This window comes from Tinamus guttatus, unplaced genomic scaffold (genome assembly GCF_059628265.1).
Source record: "Tinamus guttatus ecotype Peru unplaced genomic scaffold, ASM5962826v1 Tinamus_guttatus_pri_ptg000150l, whole genome shotgun sequence".
NCBI classification, from domain to species: Eukaryota; Metazoa; Chordata; class Aves; order Tinamiformes; family Tinamidae; genus Tinamus; species Tinamus guttatus.
The window spans coordinates 8,583,421-8,607,267 of NW_028288684.1; the positions used below are offsets into that span (position 1 = coordinate 8,583,421).

Here is a 23,847-nt window from a genome sequence, read left to right on the forward strand (position 1 = left end):
ACAGAAGCAGAGGACTCCAAGTAACTGTAACTATTCCTCAAGTGCAGGTAACAATGCTCACTTGTTGTGCAAATAGCTATGAACAGAAACCCACCAGGGATAAGGCCTTGGCCCTATAGGCAGATGGGTCCCCCTCCAGCTGTGAAAAAGAATTCACTGGCTGCTCCACCAAGTTCTGTATTACAACTTAAATCAGGGACCACGCAACTGCAGAAGTACAAACGGAGTTGGTCATCTGCAAGGTGGCTGTAGCTGAGACAATCAACCAATGAAGATTTCACGGTAGCTTTCGCTCTGGTGGAGCATGCTGTAATCACTGATGACAAGTTCACTTCAGCAATGTTATAGAACAGCCTGACACTGTCAGGCATCCGTCTCAACAGTTGAGGAGCAGAAATCATTGCACCTTTGGTCTTTGCGCTGCTGAGAAAAGGAGCTGCGGAAAACACGTAAATAGCATTGTCTCCTACAAAGAGCAGAAACAAGTTCTTTGGATTTTAATGGGTTAAAAGTGACCCCTCTGAAGAACAGAGGCTTTTGAAAGGACGTGAACTGCCTATGTGACTGGCTTCTGTGAAAGTTGGGTGCAACATTGGGCAGAAACTTGCCCTGTGTTCTCAGGAAAACCTCCTCCGGCAAGAAGGCATGTAATGGGGTGGTCACAGGTGGCTTGTCATAGGGCAACTGCATTAAGCAAAGAGCTACTTAAACCAAAGGAACAACGGCAGGTGGAGGAATGCTGGTAACCTATTCAGTGGGAACCAAGAACACTGAAATGGCTGCCTCTAAGTCCAGGAAAAAAAAATGATTGCATTATTGTCCCTAATGTGAAACCCTTAATGAATGAACTCTTCATGAAAAGCTATGTAAAGGGAGTTATTGCCTACAGGAGAAAAATCCTTAATAGCATGCAGGAGGAAGAACATTTTCAAATAGAGAGTTTAGAATGGGGTAACTATGGGATGCTATGGGATGTTGGGGGAAGAACCAAAGGTGTAGAAAGAGAGAGATCAAGCAGGATCTAAGGGACAAACAAGAAAGCAGAGGATAAAAGAGGATAAAAAGGGTTGGCTGGCAGATGGATGGTCACACAGCCTGACTGAGCTCTCTGTTTGATTCCTGCAGTCTATCTTAAATTCTTATTAAATCCTAACTATCTCGTGTGGGAGATGTATACTCACACGTTGTGTGAGTATATATCACACTAACAAACAGACTACAGCTCTGAGCAGCCAGAGAGGGGGATCAGGACTGGGCCATCCCACGTAGGAATGTTCATGTTTATGTAGGTGCCACCAAAGGCATGCTCCTGTGCACTGATCTAGGTGGATGGCACGCGTGTAGTGTTTGCAGTCCATGCACATATTGGGAATACGTGTTCACCCTCTCTATTGCCTGACCCTGAGGACAGGGGACCACAGCAGCCTGACTCTTGCAGATGAAGGTCTTTGCCACAACAAACCAGCTGTAGCAGGCAAGGAAGGAGAACTCCTTCTATGCCCTGAAGCCCACCAGGTCCAGAAGGCTTTTACAGCCTCCACAACTACACTCCCAGATTAGTCATGATTCTATCCAAAAGCGGGTACATGTGGGCATGCCTCAGGTGCAGCCTGGCTGGAGAGGTGAGGGGCTGATAAATGCGCTATCCAAAAATGTGTGTCTTCTCAGGCCACGAAAGACAGTGCTCCTGTTTTGTCTGAATTTGTACTTGTTAGCATTGCACACTGCAGTTCTCAATAGAGGGTATATTACTTCAGAGATAAATTGGCAGCTTGGAACAGAATGCAAATTTATATCAAGCAAATTAACACCAGAGCTCATAAAAAATATATTGCTGTAAAAAAGTCTCACTAGTCAGGGAGAAGAGATGCTTTAAAAATACTGATTCACAACTCTAGACTTATTTTTGTGTTATGTAATTCATTCAAATCTGATTGACTGGGCTTTTGATGTGCATAACGCAAATGCAAATAAATGCATACTGCAAATAAAATCACTTTCTTCAATTAGTCAAATGGTACTTTTATGCAATTAGCATGTAAGGATTAGTATCACAGATATGATTAAATTTTGATTAGCAAAATCTTTTTAGCCTGACTGTCTTCTATATGTCTCTTTCTAGATTTCCATAATAATTCTTATCCATATGCCCACAAAATCTGCTACTTCAGCTTCAAAACTTTCTCCCTGTCTTATCCAATTTAGTCCTAGCAAACCTGTATTTCAATAGGAAAAGAAAATCATATTATGAATGGGCAATGAAAAGGATAAAGTAAACCTACATAAAGAGTTGAGTGGTAGGAGCCATAAAAAAAAAGTGGAATTAATGTCTGTTGCAGAATATACCCATTCACTGACAAATGTACCCATATACGATAATATGTTTTTATATACATATATGTATTTATAATTCATATATATATTTAAGTCAAGATATATTCATTTTATTGTTAATTACTGCTGACTATTTTTAAACAGGTCCCTCCTTAGTGGTGTTCGTTTAGGGAAAATATTTTCTGACTATATCCAAAACTTCTTGTCAAATCTAAAAGAGCTAAGACACCTGACCAGCTTTCTAAAGAGCCTTGACAAATTAGTCTCTAATTTTCAGATGTAGATGTTACCTAATCCTAGGGGTCTACTTAGCACGTATTTGGAAGTACTTAGACACCTAACTTCATTTTAGATGTTTAAATCGCATATTCAGATTCCAAGGCAACCCTCAAAATTCCTCTCAGATACTGCATAATTTCACAGATAGGTAGAATCTACAAGATATCTAACTAAGTACTGATATCACCAAGACCAGATCATGCCCCAGTAAAATTATTCCTGAGGACTTTACCGCTCCAAGAATCTTCCTCAGCTGAAGATTTCCAGGAGGTGCAGGGGAGGTAGGTACTTAAAAGTGCAACTTAGATGTTTGGCAGGCCCTTGTTAAAATTGAAACCTTGTTTTTAAGTCCTAAAGCCTTAATGAATTTTGTGAAGGCAAGCTAGTTATTCAAATATAGGAATTCCAGGAAGCGAATTCAAAACTAAGCCAAATTATTTTAAATGACTACATTTAAATGGGGGGTGGGGGAGGGGGCTGAGTTTTGAGGTGTAGACTTCATTATTACAGTCCTTCCCTACTATTTGGAAATAAAAGCAAACACCTCTTTCTCTCTTTCTAGTCGAGCCTTGAATGCAATCTATTACATTGGAAAGGACTCTATATGTTTCCTTTAAATTATGGAATGAAAAGACAGTTACTGACCATGGTAATACCAGAGTATTGCTCTGTCTCCACTACTTAGGTATAAAAAGATATGTTCCAACACACTTGTCACTTCATTTCCAATGAAGCAATCTCTTTTGAAATTCAGCATTTGGACTAGAATGTGTAATTCAGAAGGCTGTTTGTGTCAGCACTATTTGTAATACGGCTCTCAACCTGAATGGAGAGATTGTGGCCTCAGTTCACATGACATGAGTTGAAAAGTTATGAGCATTAACAGTTTTACAGTTATCTGTAAGTTGGTTCTCAATTGCCTTAATTTGGAAAGGAAGTGTATTTTCAAAAAAAAATAGAAATATATACGATTTATAGTTGCACTCAAAAAGTTTGCATTGAAGTGCCTTTTAGTAGGTAACTACAAAACTACAATTAATTGGTAAACTCTTCCCAGCTTCTTCACAACAGAATTTTGCTTATACTGGCATTTAGGATTACTTAAAATAACCCTCCTCCAGTGAGAGCTTTATCAGTTGATCTTCTCTATGACCTGACTTTGCACCTGCAGATGTATGCATTTACTTCTTCATCCTCAAGGAAGCCCTCTGAAAAATCATTTCTATTTTCTGTCTTATCACTGGTTGTGAAGACAACAAAAGTAATATAGGAACAAGACTTTCTGAAACTGTTCTGGGACAGTTTCATATGCAGTCTGCTAGTTCAGCACACATTGCTCAGCTTTCCTAAGATATTCTACTTTTTTTCCTATAGTTAGGCTAACCTGGTTTATAAAGCAGGTAGTTAGTAGGTCTGGATTTCAAACAGACATTAAATAAGTCATAAACATCACTGTCAATATGGCCATGTAGGAACTTTCTTGACTTTAAAGTAGCTGATATCAGAACTTTTGGTAAAATCTCTACACCCCATTATTTTCCTGAAACTGAAAAGAATTTTAGCTGATACACTTGAGCCCTACGAAAGGGTAGCAGCACTCTAGACCAAACACATTCTTATAGTTTATATGGTGATTAAACAGGAAAATCACCAAGTACTGATGCATACAGGGGAACTTTGCAGGCCCTTTCTGTTAATCAATATACTTTCCTTCAAATGATACCACTTTTCAAGAATAGATGAAAAATTTATACCAACATTAATTTGATGTCATTTGAAATCACATAACTGTTTTAAGATAAAGTTTAAATAAGAACTAAATAAATGACTTTTATCTCATCAAAACTTATTGGATACATTTTATGTAGAATTTCTTACCTAAGCTGTTTAAAAGCCTCTGCCTTCACAAGTGGTGTTTCTACAGAGTGTTCAAAAAGTGCTCCTTCGGGCCCTGAAAAACAAGAAAAATAAGATATTGTAAAGATTCAAATGTCGGAAAAAAAAAGCTACATTGTTTTGCATGGCCATTCTGATGCCAGAAATTAAAATAGGAAAACCTAGACTGAGAGTTAAGGAGCAGTGTCCCTGTAACACGAGAGCAAGACAGTAGCTGAAATTCTAGCAAAGCCTGGCAGCAGCCCCAGCCCACAGGTGTTCTCAGAACATAACTGATACAGAGAAATCACTGAGAGCCCTCAAAAAAGCTGCTAAAAACCAGCAGCTACCCTAGGACTGGAGTCTATATCATGGATATAACGCACAACCAAAATGTGGGAGGCCTAAGTTTATTTAATGCTTGCTTTTCTCAGTCTTGTAGGGCTCACATATGTAATCGCTTTTCATATAGGAGTGCAGCAAGGCAAGACAATATAATTTAATATGATATTATAAATGGTTGCTTTTTGGTGGCTGCTCTTTAAATTAAAACAGACAATTACCCTCAGGAAGGAATTCTACACAGATATATCTTTCCATAGTCATCTCCTTTTAAATTAGGCACCTATGCTCTAGAAAGATTAGAATTACCACATTTTGGAGCTTAGTGTTTTATATTGGCTTAGGTTAGCTTCTTTTTTTGCTGTGTGTTTGGATTGATAGACAGAGGTAGTTATCTCTCAGTATGCACTATATAGACAACCTAAACACACTAATTAGGGTTTTGGATTAGGGGATTAGTGATAATTAGGGATTAGGGTCTGGATCAATCAAACTGTGAAGGCCATTTTCAACATTTTACCAGATACAGCCCTACACTGTCATGCATTTCCATTTCAGAAATTCTGTAGCAGGTAAGAAAGTATGAGTGTGCCGATAGCTGCATGCTACTGAATATACTCCCATGCACACACATGCTTGCTTTAATATTAGAGTCTGTGTGTAATTTGTAGCCATTAACATTTTAAATGTAAATATACATGCAAGCAAGAGAAAAAAAAATCTTGCATATTTTATGGGAGACCTGATCATATTGGGATGAGGAAATGAAGGTACTTGCAGAATCAGACAGCCAGAAAAAGAGATACAGAGAAATGTATGATTAATGAATGATGTGGAATAAAAGGAAAAAGACAAGGAAAATCGTGGGGAAAGCACACAGAGTATGAAAGGTAAAAGAAAAAAAAAAGAAATCAGATGATATTAAAAAGGAATACTTTAGTGGCTTTCCTGGCAAATGCACTGCTGAGCTAAGTGATATGAAGTCAGGTAGCCCGGAGGGATGTTCTCAACATGCTCTAAGAAGGCACTAAAGGAGGCACTTTTTGAGAAAGACTATAGCTAAAAATCCCTTAGAATGAAGTCTATTTAGCTTAGGTGGAATGGTAATAAACAAGATATAAGAATCACCATACAAAACTGCTTTACCACTTCACTAAGCTACTTCTCTAAGCTACCTTTTAAGCTTCCCTTTAAATTTCATATAGCTGTTGTTTTCCTCATCATCTCTTTAAATAGATGATTCTTTCTGGATTCTGCTAACTAATCAGAGAGGATTTTAACTCTTCTTCTTTAACGCTAAGATTATTTTGCAAGATAAAACCTGCTCTTGCTATTGTCCCGGCTAGTGACACATGGTGGCAACCTTACACATCAGATATAATGAAAAAACTCAAGGAATTAAAGAAGTTTGTCCGAAACTGCTGGTAGAGCTGAGATATTTTACAGGAACATGCTGATCTGTCAAAACTTCTGACTTTTACTTTGCTTGCCAACTAGAAATGGCAGAGTTCAATTATTTTTGTGATGAGGGGAGATGGTTTCATACGTGATTTTTCTGATAGTGTGGTAGTTGGGGAATATGTTGTGATCCCTCGTTATCCTTCATTCCCACTAGTAAAGTAAATATTTTGTTATTTTCCTCAGCTAGATTTTCAGCTTATTCCTTTATAGGGAATGAATTATGAGTTCAGTGAGATACATGCTGCTAAATTGTTAGTTGTACAAATAAAAGATCAGTAAATTTAAGTAATCTTGAGATGCATGATTTATCAGGGAAGATCAGGTCTTCTGCCTGTTATCCCAGGAAGTCTTTAAGTATGTTTATATTAGGAAGTTAAAATAAAAATGAATCAATAGAGTGGTAAAATTGATTCTAAAGCTTTGGCATTCATATTATACAGATTTTGGGTAGTTGCTTTGCACCACTGTAGCCTGGTCTGTGGACTTAATATGCATTTGCAATCTTGATGCACTAAATGCACTCTTGGAGCACATTTTTCAGTTTATTTCATCTAAAAGGAATCTACTTTAGGCACCTCCTAACTCCTCCAGGATGTAAACCAGTGGAAAGTAAGAATCATCAAAACTGTCAGATCTGCAGCCTGCAAAAGTACAGTCTTGATTTAATCGAATGCTAAGGCAGATGCACATTTTAGTGCAGATGTTATCATGTACATGCATGCCAAATATTTTCTATGGAGTGCTCTTCTAATTGAGCGTGGTCTGGAGTCCATTTCTTTTTTCTTTGTACAGTTTAAGTTATCATCAATGTACTCCAAAGTCTCCTGGATTGCTCATGCCCACCTTTGTTTCCATTCTTGGAGATACCAGGATGGTTAAAGTCCTCCATGAAGTCCAGAGCCTGTGAACCTGAGGCTTTTTCCAGTTGCTTGAGTCCTGTACCTTCTACTCATCTCACCTTCTACTCATCCTCATCTGCTTCTTCCTCCCCAGGTGCTCTGTAGACCCACCACAATCTAGCTCATGAGCTTTCAACTTACTCGTCATCTGTCCTGAGGCAAAGCACCATGCGGTGCTGCTGTTCTCTCAAATAAAGGGCAACAAATGCTCTCATCTTCCCAGCCTGTCCTCCTGCAGGGCTTCTATTCCAGTGAATTATTTTGAGTGGCGTGTAAAATACCTTACGCAGTTGCATGTTATAGTGTGTCATTACTTTAAGCGCAATTCTCAAATTAAAAGCACTAAGATAACTAGTATATATTCGAGTAGCAGAAATAATATTAATGGATATCCACATTATCATGAAAAAACATATCTGGCGAGCATGTTTTTCTGTATACAAAATCAAATATTTTGAATAATCAGATTAATAAAGAGTAAATGAAACCTCCTAGTTTAACCACATAGAAACAGTCTGTTATCAGCTTACAAAATAATAAATAACAATTTCAGAAGGAAAAGTCATCAGTCTCCATAACTCAGTTGGAAAGTTTTATTTCCAACTTACCAGCATGGATGAACTCTGAAAATTTCTGCTCTGTGCTCTCCTTGATTTACGTCTAATTTCTCTGGTATCTTCAAAAATCTATATCACATTGACAATACACTATCACCCATTAATAGATTCAAAAATGATTAAAAATAGAATTAAATATTATAAGTATGGATATTTATATCAATAGTTTAAGGGGAAAATATATGAGAAATTCAGTTGCACTCTCTCTCATATATTCCCTTTCCTATACCTTAGCTGAAAGTAGTGTAGAAGAGCACAAAAGATAAGCACAAAATGCTGTTTCTCTAACAGATGTATTAAACGTCACCTTCTATACTTCTTGCATCTAGTTTGTGTACAATATAGCATGAGGTGTTCCATTATTAAATACATTTATATCTTTGAATTGTAAATGAGACGGCAAGACTGGTTGATAAAGGTAATATATGAGTGTAATAAGCTTCCATAGGCATTTAATTTGATGCTACATGACATTTTGATTATGAGATCAGAGCAATGCAGATCAACTTGGAATGCATTAAGTGGATTAAAATTGGCTGATAGCTCTTAAAACGTAATTGTAAACAAAGAACCATGAGTGAGGAGATGTGCTATTTGTGGGCCTTATGTGATGTAACACTCTATCAAGGACTTGGAAGAAATAAAATAATTAGTGATGAAGTTTCAGGTGACACAAGCACTGGGAAAGAGATGATAGGAATGGAAAGGACAAGTCAGTAATGAAGGAATATATGAATTATTTTGCAAATGTGACTTTATAGGTCACCTAGGCTTAGAATTATCTCTCTATACATGCGCTCCCTACTCAATTATTTAAACCCTGACTAAATTATCTAGTAATATTTTCTGATGCTGAATAGCTTTTTTTTTTGACAGCACTCCTAAACTTCATTATCTAGAAATCTTTTATTTTATAATTAAGATTCAGATTGCCCTCTCGAGCCTTGAGATCACTTTTAAAGCCATCCTCAAAGTAGATCTGCCATCTGCTCAAGGGTGGAGGACATCTAGTGCACCTAGGATCCTGCATGCCTCAAGTGCCCTCTTCACGTCTCCTTATGGGATGTGCAGACACAGGTAAGGGAGTGCCCACAGAAGAGTAGGGAATTCTTCTGTCTCACAGACTTTCTTAAATTCACTCTGGGACCAGTTTGTGCCTTTTATATTTCTCCTACAGTGCTTCTCACACATTTTGCTATGTAAACCAGTGTTTATTTGCACTTAAGATGTAGCTCGATAAGATTAAAAAAGAAATTGCACAACCTACTTCTCAGATTATAAAAAAAATCAAACATTGCCAATTTTGAACAGTATTATACTAAAAAAAAAGAACAAAAAGACAATGGGGCAATGTTTGCTGGAAAATGGCACTAAATTGATTTCTTGTCTTCATTAAATATCATTTCTTATAAAAATAGCATAAAATGATATGATTTTTACCATGTGTACCATATTTACTATTTCTATAGCATCTTATTTATAAGCAAAAATAATGATGTGATTCTGCAATTAACTCTAAAATATAGAAAAGCAGCATAATATTTTTAATGATAGAATTGAAGTCAGCAAGTTTCATTAATCCTCTCTTCCAGCTATCAAAGTCTATCTGCCTCTTAGAAGTCTAGCAAAATTAAATATCCTAAAATTGTCAAAATTGTCTCATACTTAGCTTCTGAGCAGAGTATTTAAATTAAGCACATATTTTCCCATAGCACTTCAGTGTTAGCTCTTCAAACTGAAGATCTTTACACAGAGCAGAGCATGAGAAAATCACCTGCAATACTTGGCAAATCCTTCAAGATACTGAAAGGCAAGCAAAAAGGCAAATAGTAAATGGGGGAAAGGTGCTATATTTCTCTATAAAGATATTTATCATTTCAGCATTGCCAACTTTTCTTTGAGATTAGAGTAAGCAAATGCATTCTATTCATTTCTTGTGCTCCATTATACTTATCATCAAAATATTAGCATTTACTACAGTCAAGGTATATATATTATTTCTACTTGTTAAAAATGTTCTTTGTGCAGTAGCTATGATTACTTTATAACTATTTAATATTAATTATTTTTCTCTTGTATGTAACTTCATTTACTTGAGCTTTTTTTTTCTCTTTTCTGTGGATATCTCTCTAGTTTGCAAGCTTGCAGAGCAGGCAAGGAAGTGGAAAAGCAGGATTCCTATGGCTATGAGCTCTAGCCAAGTGCAAGGAATTCCAATTGGTGCTGGAACTTCACTCCTCTTGCCATGACAATGTTGTTGCAATCAGGTCTGACAAATGCTTGTTACAAGGAAGGTTTCACTGTCAGTACTGCCAGCTGAATGTGTAAAATGCTACCAGATCAAAACATGATATTCAGTGCCTCCTTAGCAGCAGAATAAATATCTGCAAAAGACACAGGTCAGCAGTGCAGTTAGATTACAGAGGGTGTAACTGAAATGCATGCTCCTCCAGGTATCATTAATTAAGGATGGAATTCTGCTTCAGACACCTAAGTACGCCTTGCTTACAACGCAAGTGTCAGCATGTGAGCTGGAGGCAGGTACATAAGCATTTGTGTCCAGTGGTGTCATCCAAAATACCCTCACATGCCCTGCCTGGCCTCCAGCTGCCACCGACACAGGAAGGGAGCCTCTTTTTGCCATACTGTGACACATCCCAAGAGTGGGAGCTTAGACACCTCACTTACATGTAGATGTCTACACTAAAAACTCTTGAATTTCTTACATTTCTTACATTATAAAGGCTGATCATGGGTTTTGCAAAATTCTCTTAGGAGAATGGACGGTCTGTCACAATCCTATCGCAACAAATACCTACCGCATGCGCCAAAAACTTTTTTAATAGTAGGAGGTCAAATGTACCAGATCTGTTGGGAAATAACAGTTTTGGTTTAACTTGCTCTTAAACTTACATTTTTTTTCTGAAATACTATAAAGCACAATGTCATTTGCTCTCTGTTATACAATATTTTAGTTGCAAAATTATCCATTTTTCTTAAAAATCATTACTGAACCTTTCCTAGTTCACATAAATAATGAGAAGTAAAATCAAATAGCTTATTACATTGTACATAAAATACTGAGAAGTATTGAACTATCTTGAGTCCATCTCTTAGTGTATGCCCTTTTCAAAACTTGCTTCACATTGATCTTACTATCTAAAATATTTTTTAAAAATAGTTAACTCAGTACTCAAAGTATTACTAATTTATCCTTCATGACAATAGCATCATTTAAACCACAATTTTAATAAATTCATTTGAAGCACAAGAGAATGACTGTCCTCTCACTTGCATTAATTTAATATTGGAATAATTTCACTGACTTTAATGGATTTGCTTTTGACTTGCACTACAGTGTATAAAAAAACAGGCAATGTGCCTTTCCAAAAGAACTACTAAAGTAAATAATTATCTTTGCGATGCAAAGACAAACATTGGAGAAGCCAGAATACATATTTTAACATAACAATTTCAACTCATGTATGAATGATTTTACTTACTTTGAGGAGAGAAACCTTTTCCAAATCAGTTAAAAAATCACACAGTTTTTCATATCTTTGTTAAACATGTTTTTCTATTAAAGCAATTCCTTGGGCAAACAATAGTCATTTAATATGCTTTCCTGCTTAAACAAAGTTGTAATTTCAATTAGGTTAAAAAGTAAAAAAACCTAAGATAAGACCCTCAAGGGTAAACATGATTTATTAACACATTTATTTTAACTTAAATTTGGCTTTGAAGTGCTAATTGTATGCTTACTGCCACATTTATATTTGTTCACAGTGAAATAATATGAATTGATCCACGAAAATCAGGACCTCAAGTTTCAGAGCACCAGTAATTAGCAAAAGTTAAATATGATAGTCATAATTAGGTTAAAATTTTTGAAAAAGAAACTGAAATTACAGGATAAATTCAGTGTTTCCTCTGATGAATTGTTCCAGTTTAAGTGAAACCACACCTTGACATATCCATTTTAACACAATCTTACATCTGGAAAAGTTAGACTTTATCAGGTCATATGAAAGTAAATGGCTTTTCATATGATAACTTTGACAAAGGCATCGTACTTTACTCTGTAAATGGGTACTTTGGTGATTTGTAGAAATAGTTTAATACAAACTTGTCTTTTGACAGATGACATTTTAAAAACACAATAAATAACATTTTGTGACGTGTTACAGGCAAAGGAGAAGTGGCTTTCACTTTGAAGTTAAAGCCATGAATTCTTATATCAGAAAGACTTCACTCTTAAAACTCAATACAGCTGACTTCTCATACAAGAATATGTAAAATTTAGTCACAATTAACAGTGTACACTGGAAATGCTAAAAAAATTGGAAAAAAATTCACAAGTACAACTGTCATCATAAGTCTCTGTGTTTTCTAATAAAAATAGGCAGCAGACACATGCATTAACATGCACACATGCATTAAAAGATATACATAAATTGATTCTTGTTGTTGAATATTTAGTGAGAAGATCAGAAGATTTTCAGATTTCTATTTTCTAATGGGGTAAAGCCAGAAGTTGCATTCCCACACAGTGGCTTATTTAAAATACCATGTTAGTTGTGGTTATTCCTGTGGTTATTAGTCAAATATTTCTTAAAATTGTGTTACAAACCTGTGACTCGAAGCTTATCTGTGCCAATTACAACCTCATTTTCATCCACAGTAAAAAGTGGCTTGCCATCCTTGGAGTTGATCTGAAATTGCTGACCATGAAATTCTACCATTTTAGGACCTGCAAAGTACAGAAGAATAAAGGAATAATTACATAAGTTCTTCCAACTCTCTTCACAAATTGTCAAACATTCAAATTGTGGCCTTAATAATTTAGTGACTCATTTAAGCACATTAAGATCAAAAAACAGATATTCCAAGAATAGAGATCTTGTAAGTACTGAATTTGGGCAAATCTATTTACAAGATCTAATTTGTTGTTTAAAACTGTGCCTGGAGTCATGCTTTCAAGTTGGGTTTCCAGGGAATGTAGGAAATCCTTTACAAATTGATGAAGACAAACATGCGTGTTCTTGTTGTCAAACAGCTAAAATTCTTTGATCTGTATAACATCTTTTAATTTTGTAAACATGAAGATAAATTAACAAGGTCTTTTTAGCATCACCCCTTATGATTAGGGAGACTCAGCTGCTTTGAAATGACACGCTTACATGGAAGGGCAGGACCCTCCGCTCTTCATAACAAATGCAAGTTTAGCTCCACATATCTGGCAAATATTGCTGATCATGTTGTTCTTCGAAGATATTGAAAAAGCTGAGATTTTTAGCTTGTACCTGGTACTTCAAGGCAGAAAACGTATCTAGCAAATGGTAGCTGACAATCTAGGCTTCCTGGTTATCACTATGTAAGAGGTTGGCTTCTGTTAAGCTTGAAAAGGGTCTGCTTTCCTTTTCCTGCAATATGCAACTACTATTTCTAACATACTAGTAGATCGTATATTCACTAAAAATTATGTTCTATAGTATTGGCTTGGTGAGTGAATGTAAATCAAGCTAAATTTGAATGTCTGCTTGATAGAATTGTTATCTAATTCTATGTTCAGAACTAGAATTATAAGAGAATAGCCAAAGCACTTGATATTCCTTTTCAGCAGTTCTTTAATAAAGGTAATTCATGGATCATCCATAGAACAGCCCTGAGTTACTTTGCAGCCCAGTAAAAATGTTTTTTTCACATGCCTACTCTTATTAATGTTAAATATCTTCCAGGGAGCCATTCTCAAATGAGATAGGAATAACTGGGGAGGATCTCAGGTGAAAATGCCACTACGTGACTGATGAATGACACTGCAAAGAAATACACTCAGATATTTGCCAAAATCTCTATGGTAGCAGATGCATGAGATGCACACCATGTTTTATACAGATCGCATATTGTTCCACTTAGCAGATGCAGACCATTGCTTTTAATCTTCCACCAAGTCTGCAGTGTTATTCAGGCTATGATGCTGTGCTCAGCCAGGGAAGCAACGCTAAGGCACCGTGACAGCCACTGATTCCTCTTGGCAGTGGTCAGCGTAAGAGGACAAACTCCGCAGTGGATTGCCTCTGTCAGACATCTGTGCTCACACACTGTCTTACTGTCTGAGCTGGTCTCGTTAAAGCTCCTCCAGAGTACTTTGGCTTCATTTCTGGAAGTGTATCACTAAAAGCAACCTCAGAAAATAACTTGATTTAGTTAAAATTTGTTAATCAGAGTCTTTTTAACAACAAGGAAAGCAATTCAATAAAAGTAAAACAGTTATGGTTTCCTATCATTGTCTTTCTTGGAAGTCATGGTGAAGGGTGTTTTATTATTCCTGTTCAGAAGCAGTAATGAAACTGCCAATTTAAGCAGTGTAAGTAAATCCTTGTTTATTCAAACAACCTAAAGTCCTGAATAAACCATCTATTATCAACTTTAACCTGTATTGCAAGTGCTATTTCCTCTCCTTCCTATTCATCCAACATCATGAGCAGAGCACTCAGCTAGAGTGTGGGAAACTTAACTCCAAGCCTCTCCTCTTTGCAAGGATATAGGTCAGGTGATTTAGGAGCACTAAGGCTACAACATTTCGGCAAGAATGGAGGAAGGAGTCATTCGCAGTCTCTTTGTTGAAGATGTTTCACACTCTGTAGAGAAGGCAGTGGCATCTGTAGCATTTATTTCCTCCACAAGCATGGCACCCAGGTTAACATCCTGGTTGCAGAACTACTGGATAAATTGGACTGACACCAATTCTTCCAGTGTTGCTTTTTGTAGAGGGTACTTTCTAAAAAAACACACAATTAAAATATCTGCTGGATTAGACCCAACAGATGAGATAGAAATGGGAATGATTAATCTGAAGAGTTTGACAAGGTTAGATACTTTTCTTTTTAGTGCAGTCAGTATTTTAGGAGGTCTGGCAGGCTGAAAGCAAGTATTTTTATGCAGGCACAGAATATTTATTGATGAAAAGAATTAACAGATAAGTTAGGATCCTGAAGACTTACATTTGGACATGTGTACTTAAAGCAGGTCTTAGCTGTGAGGTTTTATAGTGTAGGTAATCTTTAAAAAACTAATTAAAAACTGACATAAGTACTTGATCTACTACCTAAGTTTGAAAATAATGTGTAGCAATATCTCCAAGAGACAGTAACTCAGAAATTTATGTCTCATTGGTAGTTATTTACTCATGATCACAGAAGCTCTAACTTTTCAAGTTTAGGTTGAACATAAACATACTAAGTAGCAGTTACATATCTTGTACCAAATTCTGTTTTGCATCACCTTACCAAATAGAGCAGGCCTAGACAAGTCTCTAGTGTAGCCAGCAGGACCAAGGAAGTGATCGTCCCCCTGTACTCGGCACTGGTGAGGCTGCAGCTTGAATACTGTGTTCAGTTTGGGACCCCTCACCACAAGGACATTGAGGTGCTGGAGCGGGTCCAAAGAAGGCAGCCAAGCTGGTGAAGGGGCTGGAGCACAGACCTTACCAGGAGCAGCTGAGGGAGCCGGGGTTATTTAGTCTGGAGGAGACTCAGGGGAGACCTTGTGGCTCTCTACAACTACCTGAAAGGAAGTTGTAGTGAGGCAGGGGTCAGTCTCTTCTCCAGAATAACTACCAAAAATAGGACAAAAGGAAACAGTTTCAAGCTATGCCAGGGGAGGTTCAGATTAGATATTAGGAAAGAGTAATCAAACACCAGAATAGGCTGCCCAAGGAAGTAGTGGAGTCACTGTCCCTGGCAGAGTTCAAGAAATGTGTAGATGAGGCACTTAGGGACATGGTTTACCTGGCATGGTGTTTAGGGGTTTACAATTGGACTTGATGATCTTGAAGGTCTTTTCCAACCATAATGGTTCTATGACTCTATGATTCTCTTTAGATAGAAGAGGAACAAGAGGATTAACCTCCTCATCCCAGAGAAGTACATCCCAGAAAAGTGAGGTGTTTAGAAAATCACCTCCAGCTCTATTCCTCTAAGTAACTGTATGTTTTGCAGCGGGAGATTATGTACGTACCCTCTGGTTGTGGATAATGGCTCAGGCCTTAAAGATGAGAGAGGAGAACTAAGTTCTGAAGAAGCTAGTGAGTATAACCACTGTCCCCTACCAAAGCAGGGGAGCCTTGAGCACTTCCCATTCTGCTTGTTTGGTGGAGTTTCGATTCCCAAACTGGGATCTATGAGAAAAGGCCAGGATGGGGGATGCTCCTTGCAGACAGGACAGGTGATGCTGCCCAGCTCCGGAGCAGAGGAGAGTTTAAATGTGTCATGAGAGTTATGCTGTACCACACGTCCCTAGGGCCAGATTGTGGGTCCTGGCCTGTTCTACTTACTAGTGCAGACATAGTCTATGTCTAGCTGTTAAGTGCCTTTACATATTAAATATTATTGGGCAAGGGCTGAGTGACCACTAAGGTCTCTAAGGATTTTAATTACTTAAGAAGGCTTAGTGCCTATGGCCCTAAACTTTCTTACTGAGCAGGAATTATGAGAATCTAACTTTAGGATTTAAGCACCTGAAGCAGCACTTAGGTAGGATTAAAGATGAGTGCATTGCAAAAAAAAGATGAGTGCATTGCAAAAAGCCCATTACATTTTAAAACCAGATTAAAAATAATAATAAATCTACTAGTCCTGTGAGCAGTCACTGCAGGTTATATACTTCCCAAAGGAGTCTTAACTGATGGCTGTTTAAAACTACTCCTCATGCCCCTGCCCATGCTAGATTTGCTTCCAGATTTCTCTCCTATTTGCTTCTAGGCCCTGCATATTTGACTACATTTTTCACAGGAATCCACAATCTTGTCAAAACGAATGCCCTATAGATAATCCTCATTATAGAAGAATGATCTTGCTAATAAAATATGTATTTTAAAAGTTTAGAAGGAATATTGGGTAAATAAAATTGAAAAACCTTATGCATGCTAGCGATATGTTGGTAGATATGGAACAAATTTTAAAAAATAAAAACTAGACTTTTAAAGAAGTTGAAAAACATTCTTGTAATTAAAAAGAGCAATTAATACCTCATAGTCGGATTTTACAATACACATGCATTATGTGAATTGCAATAGCCCTAATTGTATTGTGTTCCTATAAGATTCAATTTTAGCTCATGAACAGCAGCTAAATATAAGCGAAACTTTAATCTCCTGCTTACTGTATGCATTTTGTTTATCATCCTGCTATATTACTGTACATATGTCTGCTAATATGAAACATGAAATTATACTTTCTGATAAAATCATACAATTAAAAATGTAATGCAACAGATTTTGGAAAGCATTCGAACAGTTTTCCCACTGCTGCTGATAGGTCTCTTGAGAATTTCCAGGTAGATCAGCTCTCCTTGCTACCAGGCTGAGTAGTAATTGCCTCTTGTTTTGTTAAACTTTCTACTTCAAGCCATGTTGCTGGTACAGACCTCATTCATGAGCATCACGTCACATACCTCTTGGCACTGGCGATGCCACAGTTTAGGTGATGAAAAATGGTTCCAAAAGCAAATGACACACCGCCCTTTCATAACCTTATGTCTCCTTAGGCAGGCAAACTCCTGTTCTTTTCCTCTTGTGTTGCCATAAATTCCTGCAAATGAGTGCATTGCTAAGGAGCCCTACTTTTTGCTTCTCGCCTCACTCACCACTGCCCTAGGTAGTTTTCCTGAGTACAGAAGACCTTTCATTTAGGGATTCCATTTCAGTGAGAAAACATTTAAATCAATTCTCTTCTACTTTTCTTAGTCCTATCTTACCAACCTTTGAGTTCAAGTCCAATAAAAATGTAGAATGATGAGATGGAAGAGTATTTTATCAAAAATAGGGCCTGCCATAAAATATATATGCACAAAGACTTAATAACAAATGAAATTGAAACAGTCTAGGCAGATAGAGTCTTAAAATCCATTGTTAGTTCTGTGAAATATTAAACATGTTTGATGTTTCTTTATGTCCTGTAGAAGAAAAGCTTTCAAACACCAACATAATTTATTTCATTCTAATTTTTCTGATTACAGTCTTCTCTATTACTCATCATTTTTGATGACTTATGGCTGTCACCTACTCTGTATGCTTCAGTCTTCTGCAACTACCTATAATCACTGAAGTATTGAATATAAGCCAAATTCCTGACTGCTTTGGAGATATTGCTATGCAATTTCATTTTTAGTTAATTTTTATTATATTAAAACACCTTACCCAAAAAAGAGCTCATTAAAGTGTATTAAAAATGTAATACTCCTACAGATTCTGTTCTACTTCAATGAGTAATGCAATATCAATAAATGTAAAGCCATTACTTTTAGAAAATTAGTCAGGTTTTCATATGCAGTGGTAGAAGTACTTGCCATTCTTTTATTAGAACAAATGTATTATTACAGAGTATATGCAGCATATCACAGGTGTACATTTTATTGCCATTCATCTTTTAGTGCCTTTATAAACATCTCAAATAAATAAATATTTATTAGAGATGCCGCTTCCATTTCCTCTTTTTCTCTCAGTTGTCCTTTCTATAGTGGATTAAACAATCATCTCAGACCAAAATAAGGATGCTTTAGTGCTTTACTTTTCTTTACTTCTTAACCTTTTTTGTTCCCTGTAGTTGAATATGGGTCCAAAGATCTTTTAAAATCTGTTTCTGAATCATCAGCAAGAACTGTCATGTACTTGCAACTCTGTCTAATATTAAGTCTTTAGGGGGCAGTTCTTTTCAGGCTCAGTGTGATTTAGGTACCTAAATGTCTCTATGCATATAAGCATTATATTTACTATAAGTTTTAATTAAATATAAAAATATATGAAATGTTTCACTATAAAATTGATTTTCTTCACATATAAAAGACACGGTGGGAATAGGAGATCACATTTCTCACACAGTGACTTGATTACGGTGTCATCTTTTCTTTCAGGCCTAATGAGTCTAGAATTTATTGCACAAGGGTGCAATAGGAGAGGGTGAAATACACAATCAGTAGGCAGGTAAAGTGAAGAGAAAAGTACCGAAGCAGATGAGGCATGACAATTTGAAGGGAGGACAGCTCATCTGACTTTCTCATTCTTAACCACTCCTATCTTTAACTAGTTTAACTATTCTATATAATAAATATTTTTATGACCCTTTCTTCCTCCAATTATTTTTTCTTATAAAAAAGAAGCTACAAGTGTATTTTCATAAGGCCAAATCTACCCCTGTGTTTTAGGAGTATTCTGTGCATGCTTGCAGGATCTGGGCAGAGGACTTACAGAATGACAGAATTACAGAATGGTTGAGGTTGGAAGGGACCTCTAGAGATCATCCAGCCCAACCCCCCTGCTCCAGCAGGGACACGTAGAGCACGTGGCACAGGGTGGCATCCAGGCGGGTTTGAAGATCTCCAGAGAAGGAGACTCCACAGCCTCTCTGGGCAGCCTGTTCCAGGGCTCTGTGACCCTCATAGGAAGTTCTTCTTCACATGGAGATGGAACTTCCTGTGTTTCAATTTGCACCAGTTCCCCCTTGTCCTATCACTGGCCACCACAGAGAAGAGTTTAGTCTCATCCTCCCTACGTTCACCCCTCATGTACTTGTACATATTGATCAGATCTCCTTGCGCATTTCTCTTCTCTAGGCTAAACAGGCCCAGCTCGCTTAGTCTTTCCTCATATGATAGATGCTCCAGTCCCTTAATCATCTTTGTTGCTCTGCCCTGGACCCTCTCTAGAAGCTCCACGTCCCTCTTGTCCTGGGGAGCCCAGAACTGCACCCAATACTCCAGGTGCGTCCTTACCAGAGCTGAGCAGAGGGGCAGGATCCCCTCCCTCAACCTGCTGGCAAAGCTGCTCCTGATGCAGCCAGGATCCCATTGGCCTTCTTGGTCACAGGGCACATAGCTGCCTTATGGGTAACCTGTTGTCAACCAGGACTCCCAAATCCCTCTCCACGGAGCTGCTCTCCAGCAGGTCAGCCCCTAATCTGTCCTGGTGCCTGGGGTTATTCCTCCCCAGGTGCAGGATCCTGCACTTGTCCTTGTTGAACCTCATGAGGCTCCTCTCTGCCCAACTCTCCATCCTGTCTAGGTCCCTCTGAATGGCAGCACAGCCCTCGGGAGTGTCAGCCACTCCTTTGACTTCGGTATCGCCCGCAAACTTCCTGAGGGTGCACTCTGTGCCCTCGACCAAGTCGTTGATGAACAAGCTGAACAGCACCGGGCCCAGTACTGACCCTTGCGGGACACCACTGGCCACTGGCCTTCAGCTAGACTCGGCTTTATTCATCACCACCCTCTGAGCTCTGCCATCCAGCCAGTCCTCAATCCACCTCACTGTCCACTCATCTAACCCATACTTCTGGAGCTTTCCTATGAGGATGATATGGGAGACTGTGTCAAAAGCCTTGCTGAAGTCAAGTAGACAACATCCACAGCTCTCCCATCATCCATCCAGTCAGTCGTCCTATCATAGAAGGCTATGAGCTTTGTCAAACATGACTTTCGCTTGCTGAATCCATGCTGACTACTCCTGATCACCTTCCTTTCCTTCACATGCCTAGAGATGGCCTGTGGGATGAGCTGCTCCATCACCTTTCTAGGGATGGAGTTGAGGCTGATGGGCCTGTAGTTTCCCAGCTCTTCCCTCTTGCCCTCCTTGAAGACTGGAGTGACGTTGATTTCTTCCAGCCCTCCAGCGCCTCCCCTACTCTCCATGACCTCTCGAAGATGATGGACAGTGGCTGAGCAATGACCCCTGCTAGTTCCCTCAGCACTCTTGGGTGCATCCCATCTGGACCCATAGATTTATTGGTGTCCGATTTGCCTAAATATTCCCTAACCCAATCTTCCTTGACCAGCAGAAACTCCTCCTCTCTCCCAGTTATCTCTCTTTCCCTGGGCTCTGCAGTGCATGGGGACTGGCCTTAGCAGGAAAGACAGAAGCAAAGAAGGCATTTAGTAACTCTGCCTTCTCTGCAACCTCCATCCCCAAGGCACCCTCCCCATTCAGCAGCAGACTAACATTTTCCCTAGTCTTCCTCTCGCTACTGATGTATTTATAGAAGCCCTGCCTGTTGTCCCTGACATCTCTTGCTAACTCTTAATTCCAAACAGGCCTTAGCCTTCCTCGTTGCATCCCTGCACTCTCTGACAATGTTCCTACATTCTTCCCATGTGGTCTGGCCCTTCTTCTACATTGTATATGTGCTCTTTTTCTCATTAAGTTTACCCAACAGCTCCTTGCCCATCCACACAGGTCTCTTGCCCACTTCGCTCGACTTCTTTCTTGTACGAATGCACCGATCCTGACCTTGGAGAAAGTGGTGTTTGAATATTAGTCAACTCTCCTGGATCCCCTTTCCTTCTGGGATCCTTGTCCATGGGATTCCTGCAAGGAGCTCCCTGAAGAGGTCAAAGTTACCTCTCTTGAAGTTGAGGGTTGCAATTGTACTTCTTGCCCAACATCCTCCACACAGGATCGTGAATTCCAGCATCAACTTAATGTGAGGGAACCCACTGAATATAGAGGTCATGGTTCCTTTGCCTATGCATACCTGTGCAGTGCCTTAGGATTCCCTGCTTGGCCTTCAGTTTGTTCTGTCATAGAATATCTAAGACCTCTGCACAGGACTAATGGCTACATCTGACCAGCGATCTGTAAACGACCTGAGTCCTTCTGGAGTTTTAGGCAAAGACTGGAGAAGACAGAATCCTAGCAGAGCATAAGCCAGAAGGCATTTCTGGAGGTCACCTAATCCAACCTCCTACTCATGGCAGGACCAGTTTAGATGAACGTGGTCAATGTCTTCTCCAGATGGATTTTCCCTACCTCCAATCATGGGGAGTCAGTAGTCTTGCTGGGCAACCCTCTCCAGAGCTTAACCAATGTAATTTTGAATTTTATTTTACCCAGTTACATTTTTCTTTATTGCAGATTGACCATTGCTTCTTGCCCTTTTGCTGTGCATCTCTGAGAAGTGCCTGGCTTCATCTCCTGCCCTCCCTAGGCAGCAGAAGGCAGCCATTAGAAGCCTTGAATATCTTTTTTTTTTTTTCCCTGGAACTTAACAACCTCTGTCCCTCATCTCATGCTTAATTTGCCTCAGACATCAGACTGGGCTGCTGATTAACTTCTAGAGGAAGTTTGAAGTCTGACTTGAGTCAGCATTGCTGCTCCTGAACATTATCATATATTTTTTTATAGAGATAGCTATGTTTGGGGCCAGGGTGTGAATCTTGCTATTGTAATCATCTTACTATGCATTGTGCATAGACCTCAGTGGTATTTTTCATACCACTTTTCATTAGGGTCTAAATATATTTCAGTTACTGCTAGAATAAATCTAACGACTATATTAATTTGTTTTCATAAACAAGTTTTCACTGAGATTTGCTTAGCTAGTTTTAATTTAAATACATATTGATTCCTACTCACTATTTTCCTCTTTTTCTTTTTATACATCTGAACATTTTATCCACTTAAATATGCCATGGTCTCACAAAAGATTTATAGCATTTAAACATTTAATATGGAACAGAAAAAACATCTGTCATGGATTGGAACAGGTAATTAGAGAAAAAAAGTCAGTTAAAAAGTTTTGTAGGATGTTTCATCAGTCACATGTCATTCTCTCTATATTTATTCTCTAAATTTTGCCTGATCTTAGTCAAATAAAGTTTAATTTTAAATAAAGTTAGCGTGTCTGCCTTGACATGACTGGATTTACTCATAGCTAAAATTTGTATACCCTAGAGGTAAAAATCTCTACTTTCATCCCTTTGGAACAAATAATGTAAGTTTTCATCATAGGAAGACGTAATCACCTCAGAAATACTTCAGTGAAGTTTGCAATTTATCTTTCTATTAATTACTCCTGTGTTGTATCCTAGCTTCTTATAACCCAGCTGGACAGCAATTAGAGCTGTGCAAATAATCATCTTCCTGCAGTAAAAAGATCTTCAGGAAATATGTTCTGGCTTTTATCTGAAAGATAAGAAAGAACCTATTTGGACAAAAATGAAGTTTTTAATGAAAGCCTTCTGGGAAAAATAAAGAAGGAAAAGCTAAATCATTTTACAATGCCATTAATTAAGTCAAGTTTATGAAACTGGCTTCAGGGTTTTCCCTGAAAAAACAACATCAAACTGCTTTTACATACATCATGCTTCATTAACACTGTTCTCTTCCTATTATGTCTCTAATGAAAAAATACCACCACTTGAAAATGAAATGTCAAAATGCTGATAAGAAAACAGAAATGATTTGACACTGGAAAGTAGTACTTTATAGATGGCAATTAATGCTAATGAAGCAATATATTAGGTACTGACACTTATCTGCTTCATTAGAATGTGGCCCCTGTGAAAAAAAAGGGGGAAGGAAAGGACAAATGTTCTCATTTTAACAGCTGCTCAAACTAATGTGATAGACACAGTAGATAGGTTCTAGGCAGTATTTTGACTGTAATTGTGTTTTCAGACTTCATAAATCATTTTGTCTTTTGCCATATTCCCAAGCTTTCTGAGGTGAACATATATTTCACTGACTCATGTTTCAAAGTGTAGAACAGCTTTATAACATAGTTATCTAAATAAATTTTCTCTGGTTTTAAATACTTTAAACTGAACTCCTGACCTGGAGCTATCAGCGTTACTTGGTGTAAACGATCAAACAAGGAACAGGACCAGGAATCCCCTGAGCTTGAGTCTGTTCTCAAAGACCTTGCATGACTGAAATCCCTTTTCCTTTGTGCTTTTTACTCTTCAAAAAGCCGTGATATAAACAGAACTTAAGAGTTCTCTGGATGTTGAAGTCTCCTTAAGTGATACTTGTAAAATGGATTTTTTTCAGACACATGACCTACTTTTCAGGAAAGGTTGTTTGGAAAATATGCTGCTTTTCAGCTGTTTTATTGTTCTCCAAATATCCTGGAATACCCCTGCAAAATCCTGACTATATTGTATTCATCTGCTAGTAAGGAAGAGCTATGTTTCAGCATGTAGAAAGCCATATATAATTTGAATTATATATGTTTATTAGGTGAAACATAATTTACTATTACATGCAAATG

At 38.0% G+C, this 23,847-nt stretch overlaps 1 protein-coding gene across 2 annotated transcripts in view; it reads right to left on the minus strand.

Moving 5' to 3' along the window:
- The window catches only part of SGCG (sarcoglycan gamma), a 114,845-nt gene that overhangs the window by 9,130 nt on the left and 81,868 nt on the right, over positions 1-23,847 (minus strand). For both annotated transcript variants that reach the window (XM_088522288.1, XM_088522287.1), the window contains 2 exons: positions 12,438-12,557; positions 4,492-4,564 (listed from right to left, as the gene is read on the minus strand). In XM_088522288.1, the coding sequence (XP_088378414.1) occupies positions 4,492-4,564; positions 12,438-12,557 (193 nt within the window). The remainder of the gene's footprint in view (positions 1-4,491; positions 4,565-12,437; positions 12,558-23,847) is intronic.